Raw genomic sequence first — 23,536 nt, 5'->3', positions numbered from 1 at the left:
CTTTATTTAGGAATGGCTCTGGGTTAGTGGCTGGAGAGAAAGAAGGAGGCGAGGATGGATGGATGGCTGGGGAGGGAGCAAAGGGAGGTGAGGTGGATGAAAAGAACAAAATAAATGATTAGCAATGTAGAAGGACACAGGAGAGTGACAAGGAGGGGGAGGACTAAGACAAGAGATGTAGAAGGACAGAAGATGGAGAGGGAGGAGAGAAGGAGGCGGGAGGAGGGGGAAACAGCTCCAGTCTAGCATCTGGATTTTATTAGCAGCCGTTGGGAAAATCTGAAAAGGAAGTTTTTTCTCTGCGAGCACGTCGGCAGCAGTGATATGCTGCACATAACCACTTCACTGCCGACGAGAGGAGCCAGGCCCTCCCAAAGGAGAACAGATGGTCGCTAGAACTTCAATACAATTACATCAACAGCTTTCGATGTAAGCACTGTATGACAGGATCCCTGCAGCTCAGAAAGACAGAAATACAACTCCTCTGACCTTAGCACCTCTGGCCCTGGATAAATTGTCTTTGATCCATCCTCACTCCCCGCTTGTCCTCAAGTTATTCTTGCTTTTCTCACTAGTTTAACCATTTAAAAGGAAAATGTTGCCGCTTTCGGCCTGCTGGTGAGTTGTCAACGATTTGCTGGTGGTGATCTGATCAAAGACAGGATGGCTTTTGTCAGTGCTTATTAAGGAGAACCGATGACCCCCTGTCAACCTCCACCCCATTCCCCTGTTTGTTTTTTGTTCTACGTGTTTGTTCAGCCGGCACTGCATGTGTACTATCACAGAGATTCTCAAGTAACATAGGGGAAATGTCTGTGTTTGTGTCCGATCTGCAAACGTGTGAGCACATGTGAATGCATCTGTGTGTGTGTGTGTGTGTGTGTGTGTGTGTGTGTGTGTGTGTGTGTGTGTGTGTGTGTGTGTGTGTGTGTGTGTGTGTACGCTTATCATTTGTGACGACAAATTTGAGTTTAAGGAGGGAGTAAAGCCTTCTCATTTTGACCCTTTCCCACTTTCATATGGCTATTTGAGGATGGAGAATTGACGCTAGCATTAGGTTTAGGTCAGGGTTAAGGTAAAGGGCAAGGAAATGTATTATGTCAATGAGAGTCCTCATAAAGATAGAAGTACAAATGTGTGTTTGTGTCTGTGTGTGTCTGTGTGTGAGTGTGTGCACTGTAGCGGCCTGTCTCCCACCCTGTCATTAGTGAGGGCTTTAAAGCCTCTGAACTCTAAATCAGCTCAAGATGAAGTGGAGTCTGGGATCTGTCTGCAGAAACAGCCTCTGCGCTGACACACACACAGATGCACACACCTACACATCTTACCTGTGACACACTTCACACTGATAAAATGTGAATATCAAAATATAGAACTACACAGACAAAAAACATCCTCTTGGTCTGTTCTAGGCTGCAGGAAGATGACATATCGGCTTTGTGCTAATGATGTTCGCAGTCTTTTGAATGGCAGTGGTGTGAAAATGTGTAACACTGTAGGTGCTGTATCCCAAAGTCTCAGGTCCAGGGCATGGGGCTACAATCCCCAGTGTTTTGATATAAAGGCCTGGTGGGGGGCTGGGGGCCAGAGGCTCGGGCTCTGTTTGTGTGGACTCCACAGCGGCCTGATAGGGAACAGATGTGGAAAGGCAGGCGGCTGGGCAGCCAGCCAGAGCAGCTGGGAGAAATTAAAAACAACAGCATTCCTGGAGACTGGGGGAATTACAGTGGGAGGGAGGGAGGGAGCGAGAGACAGAGGGAGAGTTTTAGGGCTATGTGGTCACTGACGAGAGTCTCTGCGGAGTATGAGAGATTGAATAGACAGGGGGGATTTAAGGGGACTGCTCGGCAGTGGTTAGCTGCAGCTAATAAGTTGCAGCTGTATTTCCAGTGGAAGCACAAACGCACATGCACACATATATACAGTCAACACACAGACATATGACAGTGCAAAAGGAAACCAAAATGGGCTACCAGCATCTGAATGGCCTTTTAATATCTTGTCATTACATTGGTGCTATTTATTTTGTGTGTGTGCATTTGTTTTAAGGGACTTTAATGAAAGCATATGTCCTTAAATCTATAATGAGACCCCAAAATGCCTTTAGAAATTTACACAAACCGCTGCGCTGCGTATGTGCAATTGTGCAGTATGTTATCTGTGGTTTTGTGTCTCGCAGTGAATTGTTTTTCATCTTGTTTCATCATGGCACAAGGGGAGAGTAGAAGACAGAGAACATTTTTAGAACTCAGGCTGCAGACTGTTTCTTTGGTGAGCAATCTTTTAGCCCCGATTACGTCAAAGGTGCAGACATACAGCTGTTCAGAGAATCTGAGAAACAGAGACAAAATATATGCAGACAGCAGCAGCAGCAGCAGCAGCAGCAGCGAGGTAGGTAATGATTGTATCATTTTGTTGTATTTTCAACCCTGTATTCAATTGGATCTGGAGCAGACAGTAAAATAACTGTATTGTGAGCAGATCCATTCCCAGCTGTATTGGTCTCAAAGTGGCTCCTCTCAGGCACTCAGATATGTGTGTGTAGGGGGGAAATAGCAGTTTACAGGCAGGAGCATAGTCCAAACCTGAACCTTAACTGCTGTATACTTTACTTGGCATGCCAGTCTCTCCTTTTATACCACTTTTGGCATAAATGTTTTGTCCTTCAACACAAAGCACAGTGGGAGCACAGATGGCCACAGATGGGGTTGCAGACCGAGCAGACTTCCTAATGTATTAAAAGGAAAATCCAGAGCATGGTGTGTATGTGTGTGCCCTGTCCCTGTAGCTGGTCAGATTAAACAGCTGTCTCTAATCCCACGGTGGGAGCAGACGGACAGGATGGTGCCCTTATCCTCCTCTCCACCTCCTCATCTCCTCTCTTTTTCTCTGCTCTCCTCTCCTCAATTTTCTCTCACCTTCCTCCTCTTTTGATCATCCAGCTCATTTAAGTGTAGCTGCTTCTTCAGACTTGTCAGACTACAAACTAACTTTTATGATTGGTTTTTATAATGCATGTCAGGATGTATATACTGTATGTAAGTGCTACACTGCACACTTCACAGTAAATTTGATCAAAGAGGAGGTTTACTGAAACATATGGTTCTCCTTCCGTGCAGGAATTAGTCCACCAATTCAGCAGCACAGAGAGCTTGTTTATGTGTTTAGCGTTCTATAGAAGAAGATGGCTGCATCTATTTATACCAGCCGGCCCTGTCTGCCTCTATCTACAACCTTGTGTGTTTATGTTCAGATCATCTGGCATGGGGCAAACAGCAGAGTGCCCCTCGTGTTCTTGAGGATCACTGTGTCAATGGCCCTCGTACAGCACACTCCAGTGTGGCACTCTTTAAATACAGACACCAGCTGTTGAACGCTTCTACATGAGCTCTCAGAAATAGGCTAACACCAAGGACTGAGGCCAACTGAGGCAGGGGTTTTTGTGGAGGAAAACATTTCACGGGAGTGAAATGAAAAGTATATTATGAGAAAGTGATTTAATCAGTTAGTTGAAGACTACAGTGCATTTACACTGCAGCTGGAGATCAAACTGGAGTGAGCATGTATGAAGACCAGAGAGGGTTTTGCACATTTTGCTTCAAGAGGAGTGTTAGTAGGATTTCTATTATCTCATAGAGATTATAACAAGAGATTAAAATGAGATACAAAGAGGGCAACTCTGTGTATGAGGCTCCAGAATTTTAAAATTCTGCAAGGGTCCAATATGAAGCTGTTTGGATTCTGCATTTGAGAGAAAGGACAGAGTTAATTTTTATTTTCCTGTGATACATTAAGAGACGAGAAGAGAAAGAGATGGCAGCAGCAGTTTATTAAGAATCAATGAACACCACATAAAGTCTCCAGTGTGGTTTACATCTGTTTTGCAAGAGCATAGAAGAGGGCCTTCTCTCCTTTAATTATGAATGTACGTGTTTACTATCCATAATAGAGGTGCATAGTGCTCAAACAGAAACACACACATTTCTGTACTGATATATAAACTGTGCGGCATATTGATTTTATTGTTTTTCATTGCATAATATACATTCATTGCACACTCAGTGCAATTTACGCACACACACATCCTCAAAAGCTATCTTCTCACAGTCTGAAAAAGTCATCACACTCAGCTCAGGTTTGCATTACAGAAGGATCTCGTTCCAGCAGCTGCACCGACAGACAGATACATAGGCAGAAAGACATGCAACACTCCATAGATAGATAGATTCTGACTTAGTTTAGGAGGTTTGTGCTTGACATTGTTTTTGTGAGAGACACGCTGTATAGCCATAGCATGAGGGTCTGTGCCACTAATGTAAAGCATCAGCGCTCACACATGCTTGTGGCCATGGCACAGCCACCCCGTGTCGTGTTTTCTTCTCGTGTCCCTTGCTCCACTATCCATTCCCTTCACGCTGCAGAGCTTGGCCTTGCCTTGTTTGGTCCTGGCAGGGTGTCTGGCAGAGGACAGTGAAGCCTCTGGTAGCAGGACAGAGCTCTGCTGAAAGCCAGTCCATGGTGATGGACAGCAGCAGATCCAGCTGCACTTGTCACTGGCTGTCAAACCGGCTGTCTGAACCGGGGAACAAGAAGGGACAGGCGGGGAGGAGTGTGCGAATGTGAATGTGTGTGTGTGTGTGTATGTGTGTGTTTGGAGTTTGGAGGTTACAGTGGAGGGGCACTGATTGGGATGTCATAGCTACATGGGTTGTGTATGTGTGAAGGAGAGAGAGAAGGGGGAAGAGAAGGGGGGATCTCAGTCAGCAGCAGCTGAGCGAGTGAGCAGGTGCTACTGTATGTCTCCCAGGCCCATGAATCTCCAACAAGAAAGACAATACAAGTTTGGATTCATTTCCACTCCCTGCATTGATTTGTTTTGGTTCTTTATATGGGGCTTTTGGTTTAAGGAAACAATCGATGGCTCCCAGGTGAAAATGTCAGCACTCTCCTCCTTAACCAGCTGTCTCCACTTTGAAAGTGTGATTTTCTTTTCTTTTCTTTAAGCTGGAGCACCATCTTGATACCTGTTCTCTATTTCTGTCTTTTTCACCTTTTCATATCACAGGTAGCAGAGTGCAGAAGGTTGGAACAATGCCAGATTCACCTGCGGATGTGAAAACCCAGCCCAGGTCCACCCCACCCACCATGCCTCCTCCACCCCCGGCTGTCAGCCAAGCAACCAATCGCAACGCTTCATTCACCCCTACCACCAGTAAATCAAGTAAGGATCCTTTCCGTTTCTATCAAGGAATAATGACACCTTAAGCGAACTCCAACCTGTGATCTATATATGTAGTGCTGTTGTCTGTAAGACATAGACTTTCCTTGGCCTGAAGACGATCATTTTGTGCTGAAGTGTCATGTCAGCAGGCAGTTCACCTGGCAGGTGTGAGAAAAACAATCAGCTCGTAGGCGTTCTGTATTGTTGACCCGTGGATAGAACCGCTCTAAGTGTTGATTTCACAGAAAGCCTCAGAGAAGATAACTAATGCTGTGTGACATTGCAAATGTGCTTTTCTACAGAGCCCAGATTTAGTCACTTGTCAGTCAGATGTGATTTTTACATCCAGAATCTTTACTAAATTGGAGCATACAGTAGCCATAAGATACACATACTCTCTGTCACAACAGCTCTCTGTCCGTTATCCCCCCGTCAATTCTCAAATGTCCACTGTGAAATAAAAGCTCTGGTTTTAGAGAGAGGGGTGGATGTTTTCTAAATTGGCTTGAAACATCCAACTTTTATTCCAGTGTATTTCAGTGATATTTTCTCTATATATTAAGACATGCTATGGCCTGAGTTATTTCCTTAGAATTAATGCATTTCAGGGACGAGGGGCTACACGACCATTTGTTCCTCTTAGGTCAACTGTCACTTCATACGCTTGTGCAAAGGGAGGGAAATTTCAAATATGTGTTTCTTCCCAGTTGGGTGAACAAGTGTTGAAGTCATTTGTGTGTCAGGTGTGTGTCCCTGCAGGCATCTATGTGTGCCCTTGCTCGTGGAACAAGTGTCTTGAAGTGCATGTATGTGAGTGTGGAACTGTGTATGTATGTGTGTGTGTTGTTTACCAACTGATCAGGTGGCGACGGCCCGTACAGGGGACATCAGCCAGGATGGCGTTGCAGTGTGTAGACTACTTTCTTCCCTATATAGCAATGACAGGCCATGTTGTTTCACCTGTTGTGGCGGGCGGTCAGCAGTAGAGCTCTCTCCTTGCACCTCTCCCTCTCTCTAAAACCAGAACACAAGTGCTGCCTGTTGGGATCACATGGGTTAGTCCATATGTGTTCAGGCCTTCGACCCATGGATTAGAGCAACAAGCATGCCTGAGAGGAGGAACCGTAGGAACTGGACCAGGGAACAACTGAACTGCATAAAGTCTGTGCTTTATTCAAGTATGAGGGCAAGGTATAGCGTTACAGTCAACACTCGCTTACCGTAAAGACCTGTAAACACATTTTGAAAAGATACAGTTGCTGCGTTGGTGATGAAATTCTATTTTGAATGCGGCACTCAGTGGCACTGCTTGCATATGCTGTTACTAATGGAATAAGTTATAATGAAGTTTAATTACAGGTATACACCAAGAGGGAAAATCATGTTGCATTTTGTCATCATGTTATTCCGGCACATATGTAATGCATAAAAACAAACAAAAACACACATGTATACTGTATTTATGGTTGTATAGTGAGAGACAGGACAGACTGAAGAAGATAATTTCAGGGGAAAAGGTCAAACGTGTGTGTGTGTGAGCTCCCGTGTATTTATGAGTTTGTTTGTGCCTGCATTAAGAAGAATATGCGAGTGATTATATATGTGTATGAATGCCGTATCTATTCTGAACCCTAAAGCTGCAAATCTACTTTCAGCTGGTGGACATGTGCAAGGCCCAATTTAGCAACACACCTGCTACTGGAATAAAAGTAACACAGGCCACAGGACTATTTTTGGCACCTCTTTAACAAGTTCCTCTTATAGTTGTGTCCTAGTGGGTGAGTGAGGAGCGGGGTGGAATAGACTGATACAGGGGGAGATGGAAGGGTTGGGGGTAGTCAACTGGTACCACTTGTGAGACAGCTGAAGTTACCACAAACACACACACACAAACACACCTACACAGACACTCACACACACACAGAAGCACACTCAAAGTAGTCAGAGAAACTAGCAGAAAATTGCATCACTAAAGTCAGTTTGTGCATTAAATGCTGCAGATGTGGCATCAAATATGAGTCTATTGTGTGGTTTACTTTGCTGTTTCATCTTAACAGTCCTGTCAGCAGATATATGTAAGGACGTCTGCCCTCGTCATGCCCCCAGATCTGTCAGATGTCCCTCAGGCCTTTCCACAACTACTGACCCAATTCACACTATGTCATCCTTCTGTCTGTTTATGTGCAGTGCTGAATGGGAGCAGCCACTCGCCTACATCGCTAAACGGTGCTCCGTCCACTCCGAACGGCTTCAGCAACGGGCCGGCCATGTCCTCGACGGCCTCGCTGTCCAACCAACAGCTCCCACCAGCTTGTGGTGCCAGACAACTCTGCAAGCTGAAGCGCTTCCTGACCACGCTGCAGCAGTTTGGCAACGACATATCACCCGAGATCGGAGAGAGAGTGCGCAGCCTTGTGTTGGGACTGGTGGTAAGTTGTGTTCATGCAGATTTTCTCTCATGAACTTCTCCAGCAACACTACAGAATCCAACTCATAGCAGTTCAGCATCCTTGTATGATGTTATTCCTTATGATAGCATAATGGTAATAATGCATTTCAGAATATTTTGCATATTACAGTACTTAACACATTGTAAATATGTCTTTTTATACAGTTGTTCTTATTCACACAAGATGTAAATCTAGTACGAATAAGATGATGTATTGTGATGATGATAAGATAAAGAAATATCATCTTTTGGAACTTTTGTGGCTCCATAAGAAATTTGGTTTCCTAGCGACTCTTGTGTCCTCTCTTTCTCACACATTTTCTGTTGTCTTGGACAGAACTCCACTCTCACCATTGAAGAATTTCACTCAAAACTTCATGAGGCCACCAACTTCCCCCTGAGGCCTTTTGTCATTCCTTTCCTAAAGGTAAATCCCTGTTTGCATGTTTTATGTTAGATAAATGTCTTCAATTGACATGCACAAACTTCATTGCTTCATATGGCCAGTGTTCAGGGTGGTATACTACTTTCTATCAGCCTCCAAGCAGAAAGAGTTCAGAGAGAGACCTATAGGTGTGTACTGTGTAAATGCAGTGGTCATCATATTCAGTGTGGGCTGTTGTTGGTTTATATCTGGCATAAAGGGTGTGTGTGACTGTGTGCCTGTGTGTCAGACCTCCTGGTGTGCGATGATCTTCCACATCTGGGACATTGCAGCAATAGCTGTGTTGTATCAAGACGACAGGTCTGAGAGAGCTATTTGACAGCACTGTTACACACACATTCACACATACAAACACTCACAGATACAATACACCGAGATACAATACACACATCAGCACACCCGAGAGAGAGAGAGAGAGAGAATGAGACGCATGGTAGAGGAATGTGTCAAGGGACCTGTCTTATCTCATCCTGTCTCTTCATCCATCACTTTCTTTTTTTCCCCCTCACCCTAATCTGGCATTATTTCACTCTCACCCCATCTATCTGTTCTTCCACAAAGAGTTTCTAGCTCTTGTCCACTTAACACTCTTCTCTACGTTGCATCGGTTCAATAAATCTATATCCTTCTCACTACAATGTATTTTATTTCTAATCAGTGGTGTCTGCTTTGCCCTCTTTTTGCTGAAGGCAAACCTGCCCCTGCTACAGAGAGAATTGCTCCACTGTGCCAGACTGGCCAAACAAACTCCAGCTCAGTATCTGGCCCAACACGAGCAGCTACTCCTGGACGCCAACGCCAGCTCGCCCCTCGACTCCTCCGAGATCATGCTGGAGATGAATGAGCACGGCAAGAGAAGGACCCCTGACAGGTAGCGTCTCTCTATTAAACACCAGAAAATACAGACTTGAGAACTACACACACATTGGCAGATTCTCACACAGACTGTTATAAATGAATTATTTTGGGGGTATTTCAGAATGCCAAGTGACATGGGGAGGCTATAAATCCTCTGTGCGGGAGGCGGAAGTCTGGACAGCCCTGATGCCAGACTGGCTTTGCCAGCTGTCTGGGAGGGAGGAATGAGATAAATGCAGAGTAGGAAAAGAAAAAGAGTGGCTTAGAAGCAAAAGAGAGAACAGGGAGTGAAGTGTAGTTTGTGTCCTCAACAAAACCCAAAGACAGAGAGGAAAACAAACAGAGGTCTGGTTTACTATTGTCCCACATTTCGCCCTAACGTTCTGCTTTATCCGGTCAAGAAGATGACACAAGAGTATTAACTGGCATTTCCCCCCTTTTTTTTGTCATTTCTTCCCTCTTTACTGATCACTTCTTCACCGCTCTCATTTGCTCTCCCTCTCGCTCTCTCTGACTGCCTGACCTGCCAACTCCCAGCAGCTGTCCATATGTCAGGGATGTGTACAGATGGCTATGTGCTGACCACAACACTGAGCGCATCCTGAGCGGAGTGTGGGGAGGTGGGTGGGTGGTGGTGGTGGTGGTGGTTTGGATGAGGCTCGGGGTTGGAGATGAATGTGCAATCCCACTGTAATCTGCACACCTCCGCCTCCCAACCTCTGGCTTATACACAGCAGGCGGGACTCAGCTGAAGGCGGGGCGGAGGGGGGGTTGGTTGGGGAGTTCAGCTGGGGCAGGCCCTTCGTTGTGCCAGCTGTTCCTCTGATTTGTTAGATACTACAGCCAGGGATGTGTACGAGGCTCGCCGACATGCACAAATATACTCATGGATAAGCGAGAAAGAGCGCAACACACACACACACACACACACACACACACACGTAAACACACATCATCTACATGGGGCAACATTGCATTGATTCGCCTTTGATCCCCACAATGATAAAGAGTGATTTCCATCTGAATGCCTGGCTATTGCTATCCAGCTAAACAGATTAATATCAACACTCCCATTTAAACTGTCCAGATGGCTCGAAAACACAACCTCGCGCACACACACAGTTACACACTCACTTAAAGCGCACAGACACAAATGAGTGTCGCTAAACATCTGCCAAATACACAGCATTCAGCCCATATTGCCCCTTAAGCCCAAGAGCAGGGTGGGAGGGAGAGGGAGAAATACTTGCAATCTAAGAGTAGGCCGAAGGATATTCAGATTAAGAGCTTGAGACGCAGTTGGACTTGGTTTTGTTTGATACATATGGCGTACAGCTGTGCAAAAGCTTTGGAGGGGCACAGCCTTACTGTAACTGAACAACAAGCAGTTCTCAGCAGGGATACATAGACACGACATGTGTGTATGTGTGTATGTTAGCATGTGTGTTGACATACACCATATGGGAGTTGTTGAACTTTAATAAAACACGTTTGCGTTCTTTACTAGAGCCGTTTCAGGTATAGTTCATAATACTAGATGCAGTAATCTGACTCTTAAATAGAGTTTTCCTTAATAACAATGCATGTAATTTTGCATTACTTTGATTTTCCAGTATACTAAATAAAGGCATTACAAGCTCATCAGAAACACATAAACAAACACTATTGAACTTTGTGAAAAGACTCGCCTTTGTCTATATGGTTGGAATGTTTTTACAGTTGCCATTTTTTCCTGTTGAGCAGATTTTAAGGAAATTCTGTCCTTTTCTGCGGCATGTCTTCTGAACTATGAAGTAATACGCTGGCATTGTACAGTGTATTTAGCCTGGCAAAGCCATCTCACAGTTTTTACATTACTCATTGTGGCCTGGCGAGGCCATAGATGGACTCGCTGGAGAAAGATGAAGTAGTCTGTGTAAAAGTTAATTCCCGTCCTTCAGACATCAGTATGGTGTTAAAATTAGTTCTGAAAAACTGAGGTGAGAAATGAGCCATGCAGTTTCATTTTTTAAAAATAAATGAGGGCAGTCACGTTAGTAGCTGAACAATTTCAGATTGTTTTTTTTCATTCATCTCAAGCCGACAGAGGAACAGAGCTGTGCGAGGCTGCTGTATATTGACAAAAAAACACCAAATTGCTCAATAATGATCTGTTTTGTTGTGGATCATAATAAACCACACACCCCAAACTTCCTAGTGCTGGAAAAACACTGCAGGCCTTAGTCTGTGTCCAACAAGTTCAACTTTCATCCCATGGGTTTAAATTCTTTATTGAATGCTTCATTGCTTTCTTACCAGAGCAGTTTATTCATGGTCTGTTTTTTCATACTGTGAGGTACTGACATTATGAAGTGCCTAAAAACAATTCGGTTCCCACAAGTCATTACTCATTCACTAAATAGTGCTGTATTCAACTCTATTCGTTAACTTTAGCCTGCGTTATGTATTTTAACAGTCCATCACGTTTTAACCCTCTCCCCTCTTCTCCTCTGTAGGACCAAAGACAGTTCAGACAGAGATGGGTTGCACCCGGAGCACCTGGCTAAGAGGCCTTGCACCATCAGCCCCAGCCAACGCTTTAGCCCCAGCACGGGTCTTCCTGCTCACCCGCCTCCCAACGGCCTCTCTACACACCCTCCCAACGGCCTGCCCCACCCACCCAACCCCCAAGTGGGACCCCAGCACTATCGCTTAGAAGACATGGCCCTGGCACACCAATACAGAGACGCCTACAGACACAACGAACACCGCGACGCCCGAGACAGGCACCGGCAGTCAGGTAGAACAGCTGCAGAACGTCGATACGGTTGATAAATCTATAGATCTGCAGTCTCATATAATACACAGTTACATGATCACGTCTGAGTGGGCTTGTGTGTAAGTAGGATGTATGTAGAGAACAAAGGCCAGTTGTCACTCCAATGTTATAATCCTTGTGGCAGTGCGTCTATATAAAGAACACATCCATACACGCCCATGTGGCCAACTGTGGCAACCATATATGCCTTCCTTCTGCTTTCCCAAAAGGAAAGAGATGAATTCTTAGCCAAACTGTCTCCTGTCTACAGCTTCATGCCTAATTGCACGTCACCTCTTATTTGGTTAAAAAATCCAAACAATTAAATTTGCATAGTGGGCTTAATGAAGTCATTTAATATATCGCACCAACTAGGAGGCTCATGCAGTGTTTTGAAAGTCAAGGCCATGCAAAGTCTCAATCTATTATATTTACAATAAAATGCACGTGACAGCATGTAATACGTATCGAAATATATAACAAATAAATACAAGAAAATGCAATTCATGCATCCTACATATACAAACCAGACACATGCATAGCTGGTAGTTAGAAGCCTGAGATATACATTAATATGGAGACAGCTTAAAGAAAGTTTCAGATCAATAAGCAGTTTGTTCCACACTGCAGAAGCAAAGTAAAGAAACAAATGAACAGAAAGCCACCCTGACTAGATCTGTGTGATGTGAGACATGTATGTGACTAAAATGTAGGCTTAGAAATTGCCGGTTGTATATTGCAAACTGTTCTGCATATGACACTAAAATATGTGTTTTTGTTGCAGCAGTGCACGGAGCCCGTCAAGAGGAGGTGATCGATCACCGTCTTACAGATCGAGAGTGGGCAGAGGAATGGAAGCACCTTGATAATGTACGCATGACATTTAATGTTGGCTCCTTCTTTGTTTCATTCATATTAAAGCAGCAAGGGGGAAAAATGTCTAGGAGGTCAGCGGGCGATTAACGTTAGTTTTAGTGCTAAAGATGGCATGTAGATGACAGCGGCAGGAACTGTTGACAGACCCAACAGTTTCCGTCACAGCAGAGTTAGCAGCTGACGGACGGCTGACCTTAGGAGGTCTGCGTCCATGTGGTGAATTAACAACCGACAGACACCTATCTGGATTCCTGGCACCTTTCTCCATGAAGAGAAAAATCATGTACACACATACACTCACACATGGACAGAGTGAGAGAGAGAGAGAGAGAGAGAGAGAGAGAGAGAGAGAGAAACAGGGCCCCAGATGGAGCTCAGGACCCAGCAGAGAGCAGCTCCAGCTGGGGAGAGCAGCTGAGACAAGAGCTGCAGTCATGGAGAGAACCGGCCAGGCCTGGACCCCAGCCAAATTAGAAACACTTCACTGAAATAAATATAGCTAACTCGGAGGGGAGGGAGGTTGGTGGAGAGACAGGGGGAAGGGAGGCAGAGACACAGAGCGAGACTAGCTGAATGGGAATAATGATATGGATTGAATGTCAACCATGCTAAGCCCATTTAGTAGACCTTGCTGGGTCTGGAAAGACAGGGTACCGTGGAAAAAAGTGACACTGTTTACAACTGGGGGGGAAGAAAGAAAATCTGTTGAGTTGGCAGGGAACAGAGCAGAAGGGTGGAAGGAATTGGCTCAACTTTTTCATGGGCAGCCCAGCTGTTACATTATCATTGTTGTAATGCTCTCAGACACTGAAATTCACTGACAAGCACAGAATCCATGAACAGATAGGCAGAGGCAGCAACTCACAGGCACACGCAAGCTCACACATCTGCTAGGTGGTATCTGCTGGGACAGATTGAAATAGTTTGTAGATTTACAGCTGAAAAAAGTAACTATTTCTCCACAGCCAAGGAGTTTTTAATGTTTTAATCAGTAGTTCATTTCAAAAAATCTCCACAGTGAAAATTTTAGCTGTTTTTGGAGACCAGCACACAAGTCTGGAAGGACGAGATTCACGTTTCCAAATAGATGAAACACTGCCAGACCTCTATTGTTCATTTGTCACTTTTAGTACATGTTTTAACTTATCGTCGAACATTTGCCTTTGCAGCTCCTGAACTGTATCATGGACATGGTAGAGAAGACGCGCCGCTCTCTGACGGTGCTGCGCCGCTGCCAGGAGGCCGACCGGGAGGAGATGAATCACTGGATTCGGCGCTACAGCGACGTGGAGGAGATGAAAAAAGGTGGGAGCAACGGACAGCACTGCCTTCCTCCTCCTCCTCTACCTCCTCCTCCTACTCCTCACCACAACTCCTCCTCCAACACAGCTAGCAGCAGCGAGTCACTGCCCATAGGAACTTCCTCGGCTGCTGAAAGGCAGACAGGCAGACAGACAGGTAGACAAACACACACAGGGTATGTTTGGCAAAGCAAAACACTCACAGCAAGGTAGGGCTTATCTGAAATGGTGCAATACCTGAAAATTTCAATCTAGACATAAGTAGTCAGTTAGATGATCATATTTTCTGGAGAAATTTTACCTCACGCTGTGAGGCAATACAAATGTAGTTGCAACATCCTGGATCTTTAACCAACTGATTACACCCTTATGTTGACAGCATGCTCATTCATAATTAAGATTTGTATTCACTTCTAACTCCCGTGTTCCCGTTCCTTCCCAGAAATGGTTGAAAAAGTCGATGACAGCTTATTTACCGATGTTGCCACACACATAGTTTGTATTGCTCCCCAAAATAGAACTGAAAACTGTAAGGGAGACTTGGCTGGATGTGTGTTCGTGCAGATGAGGTGTTTGTCACTGCGTGTGTGTGTAACTGACACTGAGTGTGTGCCTGCGTGTGTGTTGCAGAGATCCACCGAGACTTCTTACACAGGCCTCCCTCAGGATACCTGCCAGAAGAAATCTGGAGGAAAGCTGGTAAGAGCCAGGCATCTGCCTCTTCTTTCTATTGTCCTAAAGGTTGACCTCACACGGACTAACAGTACACACACGTAACCTCCGTCATCAGTCTTCATGGCCCTCACCCTGGCTACTAAGACAGACAGAACAGAGGCCTTACAGCCGTAGGTCCATCAGGCCGGAGGATTGGAAGCACTCTGGGTCATTAGGGCTAAATGCCCTCCATCTGTCACCACTATGAAAGGCCACTGCAGTTAAAGCTGCAGTGAAAATGCAGTCACTGGGCCTACGGTAGGCCGCAGCAGCGCAGCACAGGGTGGAGCTATATGGGTCTCCATTGTCCTGAGAAACATTTCATTCACATTTCATACACAAACTTATTCCTGATGTGAATCAAATACAGACTTCTTAGATACACGGATAAAAATTCACAACCATACCTACTATTTTCGGCTTATTTTGTAGCCAAAGGGAAGCAGGTGGGGGTGTTGCATTGCATGGGCCTTCCTGTATATTGCATGTTAGATAAAGCCCATCCCAGGAGTCGTCTGGTTCAACCCTTGTTTCACCTCAGTCCCAGCACTATTATGTTGCACTCATACTCCAATACCCTGCGGGGGAAAGATGCTGCTGCTGTCGGCAAAATACTGTGCTGCATTTTCACCAGCAGAAAAAGCTCTTTTAATTGCAGTTGTTTTTCATACAGGTACTACAAGCATCCCGCTCTCGCCAGCACTAAAGCACCTCCAAAACAAGCAGGGTGAGTAACACATCTCACTCCCAACATCTCACCTCGAGTGTCTGTGTGCCTGCATGTGCGTATGTGTCACCTCTATCTCGACGAGCCAGGTAGTCCGCCTGATGTAGCTGCAGCACCTCTTGCTTTTAATTAAAACCAGACACGTATTCTCTGGTCTGGTTCAGGTTGAGAGACTGCGGTGCTTTTGAAAAATAAGATCTGAAGTGTGAAAAAGCAGACAGAAATAACACGTCTCAGGGACTTGCCAAATCCCTGTGGAATTAAAACGTTAATATTGCTGCCCCCGTGTTTTCCATTAAGTGCTAATTGCCCCAGCATCTGCTATGCAGTCTCCTTGATAAGAATTAATTAAATTTGCAAACTAATCTTAGTGGTGCATGCATTAGGCCAGATAATTGAGAAGCTCGGAATAATGCAGATAGTGTTTGCAGGGGAGAGAAGGAAGGGGAGAAGGAGGAGGAGGAGGAGGAGGGATGTAAGAAAAAGGGAAAAAAGGAGTAGAAATGAAATGAAGGATAAAGGTGGAGACGGGATGGCAGGGAAAGCACTGAGATGAAGTGTGACTATATGTTCACAGGATTGACGGAATCCGAACTTTTTTAACATATGAGCATAGAAATCAATCTCAGACATGTACACACAGACATACATGCACATGCAGCCATGTGCATATACACAGCAGAGTGTGGATAAGGCTCCCCCACCACCGCCTATCTTTTTGCACAGTAGTTTGAAACAACTGGAGTGGAGCGGCGGGGAAAAGTGACAGTTATTTATGAGTTCGCTCTCAAACAAACACTGACTGGAGGAAATGGGGAGCAGCGGAGAGAACAGCATCAGCCTCACCTCCTACTTGGTTGGTCCAACACACCTGGCAATCCACTCGTATTTGTGTCATTTGTGGCTTTATGTGTGTGCACATGTGTCTACTTGGCACAACTGGAGGAGCTGAAGCAAGAGAGAGATTATTTTGAAATGCTTCACAGGAAAGTGATGTTTTAGAGGAATTCATATCTCGTGACCACATTAGCATTTGATTAATAAATAGTGTATATTTGGCATCCTATTCCTCAGGCGAATAAAATCCTTGTGAGAAATCATGCAGCGTGCATTTGTTGTACAATGTGAGACCAGTAATGAAAGAAATGTAATCACTCCTGCCTCTTACTGAGAAGGGACTACAGGAAGTTTCTATTTTAGACTGCCATCTGGAAAGGAGTCTGCACACCTGCCTGTTGTAAAAACAGCCTCACTCATACAGATTGCTTGTGCTGGAAGAACAAAAGCCCCTGTGATAAAAATCTACATTGGTGGAAGTCCTGGAGTGGAGATATGCATGCCCACTGCTGAGAAAATTATTCACTCTTTACTGTAAACTCAGTCAAATCATTTCTATTAAAATTATTCTTATGACAAGATGCCAATCATGCAAACAGGGAATCTCAGTATGTTAGATGAACAGCCAAGTTGGTGACATCTGCTGTTGTCAGCTCTGAAATTATTGTGACCAGACGTGTTTGAATTAATTATTGAAGTCTGGCTGTTTCACTTTTCTGGCAGAAACTTTTAAATCTTGTATGATGTACATCTGTTTGCTGAGACGCAACAAGATGGCAGCTTAAAGAGCCTTAATAAAGGATGACGGAGCAGGCAGGATGGGACGATGGCCATGAGTACTAACACCTCTCTCTCTCTCTTTCTTTCTCTCAGAGGAGGCTGTGAATGAGGTGAAGCGACAGGCGATGTCAGAGCTGCAGAAGGCTGTGTCAGACGCCGAGAGGAAGGCTCATGAGATGATTTCCGCCGAACGCTCAAAAATGGAGAGGGCGCTGGCCGAGGCCAAGAGGCAAGCCTCCGAGGACGCGCTAACAGTCATCAACCAGCAGGAAGACTCCAGTGAAGTGAGTATCACAGACCCCCCACCCACATTTCACCTCATTCTCCCCTCATTTGATCTTTAATTCCTTACTCAGTCCCTCGCTCATCTGCTTTCTTTTCAAGACCCTCTTGATCCATCCATTGCCCTTCACTTTGCTCCCCCCTTATCTTGGATTGTGTAACCCATACAGCTGGCTGCTCTTGGTTTGCTGCTGCACCATGTTGTCATCATTATTGCTGAAGCAGTCCAGTTGTCTGTGTAAATAAAAGCAGACAGACCCAGATGGTTGGAGCAGAGTGCCAGGCTGAGTTCATTACAGAGCAGTTGACCACCACCTGCTGGTAACAGAAACCAGTGGCCTTGGACCAAGATTTAAATCCATAACATCAAATCCCCAAGCAAAAAGAAGAAAAATTAAGATCAGACCCACACACTAGATAATAAAAATGATGTATTTCAGGTTCCAGCATATATTTATGCAATAAAGACAAAACTCTGCTATTTTGAGATACAAAGAGACTTATTTTTATCAACCCATTCTCTCCCTACTGTCTCACCAGAGCTGCTGGAACTGCGGGAGGAAAGCCAGTGAGACGTGCAGCGGCTGCAACACGGCTCGCTACTGTGGCTCCTTCTGCCAACACAAAGACTGGGAGAAGCACCACCACGTCTGTGGTCAGGGCCTACAGGGACTGCCGGGGAGCAGCAGCGTCCCTCTCGGCACCCCCTCCTCCGCCTCCTCGGCATCCTCTAGCGCGCCCCCCACCCACTCTGAGAGCACTCCTCCAGGACCCCTGTCCCTGGCAGGCCAGAGCAGTATTGGTGGAGGGGCTGGCAGCGGCAGTGGAAGTGTCTCGGCCAGCCCCAAAGAGAGCAGTTCCAGCAGTGCCTCTCGCTCCACAACTCCAGCTACCCCCGCCCTTCTGGATGCCACCTCTCGCTGACGTCTGATCCCTCGTCCCATTTCCCCCGCATACTGAAGTGACAGTGCCCACACTCCACACAAAACCAAACTGAGGAATCTTCATCGCACAACGCTCCCTTTCCTCCTCCCCTGCTTCAGTCCTTCTTTCCCTCTTATCCTAAGCTCTTCTGAAAATCTTCTCACTACCTTACAATTGACGGATTTTCTCACCTTCCCCTCACCCCCCCCCAAAAAAGTTCTGTCTCTTTCACAACCACGGCCACAGATACAAAGATTCCAGCCTGGGATTCAATGTAGTGTAAAGCATGAACAGTGCAGTGTCTCCTATCTCTGTAATAGAAACATATCAGATGCGCTTGCTGAGAACATGAGCTTTGCTTTGAACATGTGCTCTCAGTAATGTAAGCATGGTGAACACAGTCCACGGAAGGACGCGAGATAAGGGCTGTGATAAGGCAGCATTGATAGGGGATGACTAGACCGATTTGGATAGGATTTCCCTTTAATTTAGCACCAAATGAAAGAACAATATCCAGCCCTGACATGTGCACTAACAGTCCAAACAGTTCACTCAAGTGGCACTTTTTCCACGTATCCTAACGGAGACAGGCAAGGAACCTAATACATTTTATCAAATGTACGAGGGAAGGGGTAAAACCTGTGATGCGATTTATTCCTCAGAAACACAGCTTAGTATTTATTAAATGTTTCTTTCTGGCTTTAAGGGAAAATAAAGAAAAGTCCAAATATTCTAAATAAAGAATAATAGTGATGATGATGCTGATGCTAACAGTAATGATATGAGAATAAATTAATTTTAAACTGCTAACTACCTTGCTAGCGAGCCAAGAAAATCTACACCGGACTCACCTCTCTGCACCATTATGAACCCAAATGAATTCAAAGATGAAAAAAATAACATGATCCAAACCTTTGTATTACACTGCCAAAGTGAGTAAGTAAGCGATAAAGAGAAGCACTCATCTTATAACCAAACGCAAAAGCAACATCACCTCCTCAGCAGATAAGCCAGCCCTGAGAGGACCGGGCCGCAGAGGAGCTGCAGGACGGGACCCAGAGTCGGACGTTAAAAAACAAAAAAACAACAAAAAAACTCACGACCTATTTTGATCCGCAGCTGCCTCCTGCAGTCTGGAGAAAACTACAGCGATTCCTCAGTGATGGCCCAGACTAGTGAATTATGGACAATGCTGTGAACTTGCCTACAAGAAAGACTTAATGAAATGGATGGAAACCCTGCCACAGTGTGGTTTTTTTGTGAATGGTAGAGAGGACAAAGAGAAAAAACAAAGAGGAAAGGAAAAAGCGACACAGCCTCAAAGGAGATGAAGATGCATACACGGCAACGGAGCTGCCAAAAAAGAAAAAAACACCTCAACACAAGCTTGAAAACATTGTCCAAGAAGGAATTTGCATACAATGGAGACGTATGGGAAGACTGTTTGTAAGTTGTTTTTTTTTTAAAGCTCCACAATGAGGAGATATTTCAAGGAATTGCTCTTTACCTTTACATTCACTCCCTCCTTTTTCCAAAGCATGATAAACAGATGAAAGAGCCTAGTAAAAGGGCGGTGTAGACTTTGTTCTCCTCTCTCTTTCTACCTCCCCTCACCCCACACGCCTCCCCCCATTCTACGCTCTCCCCTCCGCCGCCACTACTTGACTCAAATCTGCCCCAATCCCAGCCTGCTTTGGACAGAGCCGCAGAGCAGCCACATGGGCCGGGTCGAACCTGCTTGTAGATATTGTTCCTCCTTTCATTTTTCAATAATGTCTCTTGTTGCTGATGTCCACATGTGCTGCCCTTGTGTATATCCAGAAAGGTGGACTTTGTTTTGGATTTCGTTACCTTTCATTTTTCCTCCTTTTATAAGTTCGGGCTGAGCAGTGAAGACAGAGCGAGGACGCTTGTTGATGAGAGGAAGCCCCACATTGTACTTATTGTTTAATTTTTTTTTTATTTAGATTTTTTTTGTATCTATAATAATGAGATGAAACCCCTCTTGTAGAATATTTTGTATTGCTCGCATTGTAAGACAGTGAGAGGACGGAGGTGCAATATGAAGAGAATTCAGCTACTGAATGGAACCTCAGCAACTGCCCATAGGGTGTCATATAATATAGATACATATAAATATATTTAAAGTAACATCAGTAACTTAATGTGAATGTACATAGTATTTAAAGAGGTCCAAAAATGTGTTTGCCAAATAACAGAAACCTTTAAAGTTTAATGTCCAGAATATGAGTTTCTCACAGTGCATTTGTTTCTCAAATTGATCAACTCCTTTTTCTCTCTCTCTCATAAACACTTTTACTTCAATTTTCACTTAAATCAAAGTGTCACGTGACCTTAAGTGGAGGAGACTGTTGGTAACAGAGGTAAAGTAGCTCCATCCTGCAGGAGGGGACTCAACAGTGTGTGTTTGATCGAAAGGCCCGATGATTAGTTTCAAATGATTGAATTCACACCAAATTTAGGAATTGTCCAACTTGACATAACATCTCCTGTGTTCTGTTTCTTTTTACTTCAAGCACCACTGTAGTGATCGTCTCTCTGGGTCCTCATCGGTCTGTATGTGTGTGGTTAAGAGTGTTTGTCCCCCCCCCCCATGGTGCAGAACAAGCCAGTGCTGTAGGATTCAGTGATAAGCCAGTGTTAAGCTACCGTAAAGCTAATTTTAATGCCGATCTTTAAAATATTGCTTTCTAAAAAATTGAAAAAAGAAAAGATCATTGTTTATTTGTCAAGATGCAATCTGAACATAAGCTGAGCATCTGGGTCAGGTCTTTTATTTCCAGGCCGAGAGAGTAGCATCACATCTTTCAGATTTTGTTTTTATTTGTAGCCTTTTCCACATGCTCCAGCAATAACGTATTGTCAACAGGTATATGGTAAGCAGTCTCAAGGCCTTTAAAAACTTTGTGTTTTGTATTGATCATTGTAAAAAATACATGGTTGGCCTCATTCGCACTTGGACCAAACTGGGAAAAAAGTGTTTCTGCAGTGGGAGGCATTGGAAAACTTGCTTTTTATTCATTAACAGATTGATTTTGTTTTGTTTTGTTTTTTTGGGGTGGAGGGGTGGGGTGGGGGCACTATCAGAGACCTGTAATTCAAGTGAGATAAGCTGCAAAGTACCCCTGCATCTGTGCGCAGCGTTTATGTATGTGTTTTCTAATGACCGTGTTATGGTGTTGCCCTCAGCCTTTCTGTGTAACTTTCTCCTTCTCCCCTGATGTCTGTTTCCCTCCACTCCTACCACAGACCACTCTTCACAACTCCCACCTCCCACCCCTCACACTAGCTACCTCCTGTGACCATACAGCTAACCACCAGGAGAGGTTGACCTGGACTTTGAAAAAGCTGGGCTGAGAGCAGACACGGGCTCACATTCAAAAGCAACTCTGTCTGAGAATTATTAAAAAACTAAATAATGAACTGTCAGCGCTAATGTTGTGGAAAAATATTTATTCCCACCAGACCTCACCTTTCTGATCACATCGCACGATAAAAAGTAAAAAAAAAACATGATACTGCTGGAATTTATTAATAGTCAGACCTGCATATTACCAAACTAAATACTGAATCTACCATGACATGCCATTTGTTGTCCAAAACCAATAAAAGCACAGACCAAAGTACTCCTGCATTGCCATAGCAGGCTTTTGACACGGTGTGTATTATTAAGAGACTAGAAGTAATAAGGTTAGAGCTCCACTACACCACTTAACCAAAGTGTCTGGAATACACACACTCTGAGCCCAGGAGTGAAGAGCATGCTCAATGAAGCGGCTGAGTTTCAGATGTGTAGAATTCTTATTCAAGCAGTCAAAGTGCTTGTTGTCTACATATTGAATAGTGCTTCTCTAAAAAAGAAACAATAGAAGCACCATTTGAAAAAGCCTACTTACTGTGTGTTCTTCCAGTTGCAAAGCCTTGCAGAGATAAAACGAATGCATGGATGGTGTGTGTTTGTGTGTGACTGACAGTGGTGTGTGTATATATGTGTGTGTGCATGTGTGTGTGTGTGTGTGTGTGTGTGTGGTTTTGTAAAATGTCTTTTTTCTGTATGTCTCTGTACAAACTACTTGAAACCTTCAGAGCTTTAATGAAACATCCGAGACAGACTATAGTGGCACATCGATTCACAATATGTAGCAGCAGCTTTGTGCGGTAAAGTACCGTTTTTTTCTACAATATCAAAAAAAAAAAAAACGACAGTGCGATGACAGTTCCATTTAACTCCTGAGTGCTTTGTGTGTGTCTCCGTGTCTGCGAGAAAGCCCTCACATAAACTAAACAAAGCCAAACCCAATAGACCACTTATAAATGACCAAAATGCAACCAAAAGCTACAATTTTACTTCTTTAGATTTCACTTTGGTTAAGGTTTTTTGTGTTATCTCCCAGCAGTGGAGAACATGTGTGGGACATGAGGCTGCAGTCCTGCAAAAACAAACAAGAGCAAGCTGTCCTGATTTCACTGGACAGCAGGATGCAAAAGATCAGATCATTGTTCCATTCAGCTGGGTGTAAGACTGATTAAGTCATGAAACAAATGCGATTTGTGCTGTGGTGTCATTTACTTTTTTCTCTGTGAAGATATTATAGATGGCAAATGCATAAGGGCTCTGCTGTTGTGAATACCATCCAAGGGTCTCCGAACACTTTTACATCAGCCACTTTTCTATTCCTTTAACTATGTACATGATATGGGCAAGACACATGTTTAGAAAAGACAAATATTAGCAGGTTGGCGTTTGCTCTCCCTACCCCAACCTTTAAACTCTGCCAATGACGTTTCAGAGCTCATCTGGTGTGATGGTGACATGTCCTTCCTGTAAAACAGGCTCCAATTAAAGCTACAGTAGAAAGCTAAAGGTGGCAAACAGTGGATACAGCACTTGTTTTCCCAAAAGCCATGGCTCAGGATGGTCTTGTTTTTACCTTTACATAAATGGGGAAAAAAAGGTTTATGGTTTTATATGTGTAGGGAAGCATTCTATACTGTATTGTGCAATACATTATTACAGAAAAAACATGTTTCTGTAGGAAAGGTTGGCGCTTTGAAGATCTTTCTCCTTTTGTTTAATTTCCCTCTTCAAACGGTCCTGTTGCCATTTTTAGATGACGTAAACTGTGCCAGAAGAATTAAATTCTGATTTGTATTTATTTCTTGCATGCTTTCCTCCCTGTTGCTAATACCGCTCTTTAACTGTTCGCTCTGTTGGATGTGTGAAGCTGTAAAACATTCTATTTCAGGTTATTGTCTGTGTTGAACAATGTAACTGTGTAATTAAAACATGAAATGACGTATTCA

At 44.3% G+C, this 23,536-nt stretch overlaps 1 protein-coding gene across 7 annotated transcripts in view; it reads left to right on the top strand.

The window, feature by feature from the left end:
• cbfa2t3 (CBFA2/RUNX1 partner transcriptional co-repressor 3) overlaps nucleotides 1–23,536 on the top strand; it is a 41,198-nt gene extending 17,662 nt beyond the window's left edge. For 2 of the 7 annotated variants that reach the window (XM_022201395.2, XM_051939051.1), the window contains exons 2-12: nucleotides 5,066–5,221; nucleotides 7,409–7,650; nucleotides 8,008–8,097; nucleotides 8,805–8,986; nucleotides 11,469–11,752; nucleotides 12,555–12,640; nucleotides 13,816–14,104; nucleotides 14,578–14,646; nucleotides 15,335–15,388; nucleotides 17,099–17,289; nucleotides 17,828–23,536. In XM_022201395.2, the coding sequence (XP_022057087.2) occupies nucleotides 5,066–5,221; nucleotides 7,409–7,650; nucleotides 8,008–8,097; nucleotides 8,805–8,986; nucleotides 11,469–11,752; nucleotides 12,555–12,640; nucleotides 13,816–14,104; nucleotides 14,578–14,646; nucleotides 15,335–15,388; nucleotides 17,099–17,289; nucleotides 17,828–18,211 (2,027 nt within the window). In that variant the 3' untranslated portion in view covers nucleotides 18,212–23,536. The remainder of the gene's footprint in view (nucleotides 1–5,065; nucleotides 5,222–7,408; nucleotides 7,651–8,007; nucleotides 8,098–8,804; nucleotides 8,987–11,468; nucleotides 11,753–12,554; nucleotides 12,641–13,815; nucleotides 14,105–14,577; nucleotides 14,647–15,334; nucleotides 15,389–17,098; nucleotides 17,290–17,827) is intronic. The other 5 variants (XM_051939018.1, XM_051939039.1, XM_051939054.1 and 2 more) reach the window with 5 other exon arrangements.

This window comes from Acanthochromis polyacanthus, chromosome 2 (assembly GCF_021347895.1).
Source record: "Acanthochromis polyacanthus isolate Apoly-LR-REF ecotype Palm Island chromosome 2, KAUST_Apoly_ChrSc, whole genome shotgun sequence".
Classification (NCBI taxonomy): Eukaryota; Metazoa; Chordata; class Actinopteri; family Pomacentridae; genus Acanthochromis; species Acanthochromis polyacanthus.
Note: the sequence above shows the minus strand (reverse complement) of the source record. Positions and strands in the feature narration are given on the sequence as shown.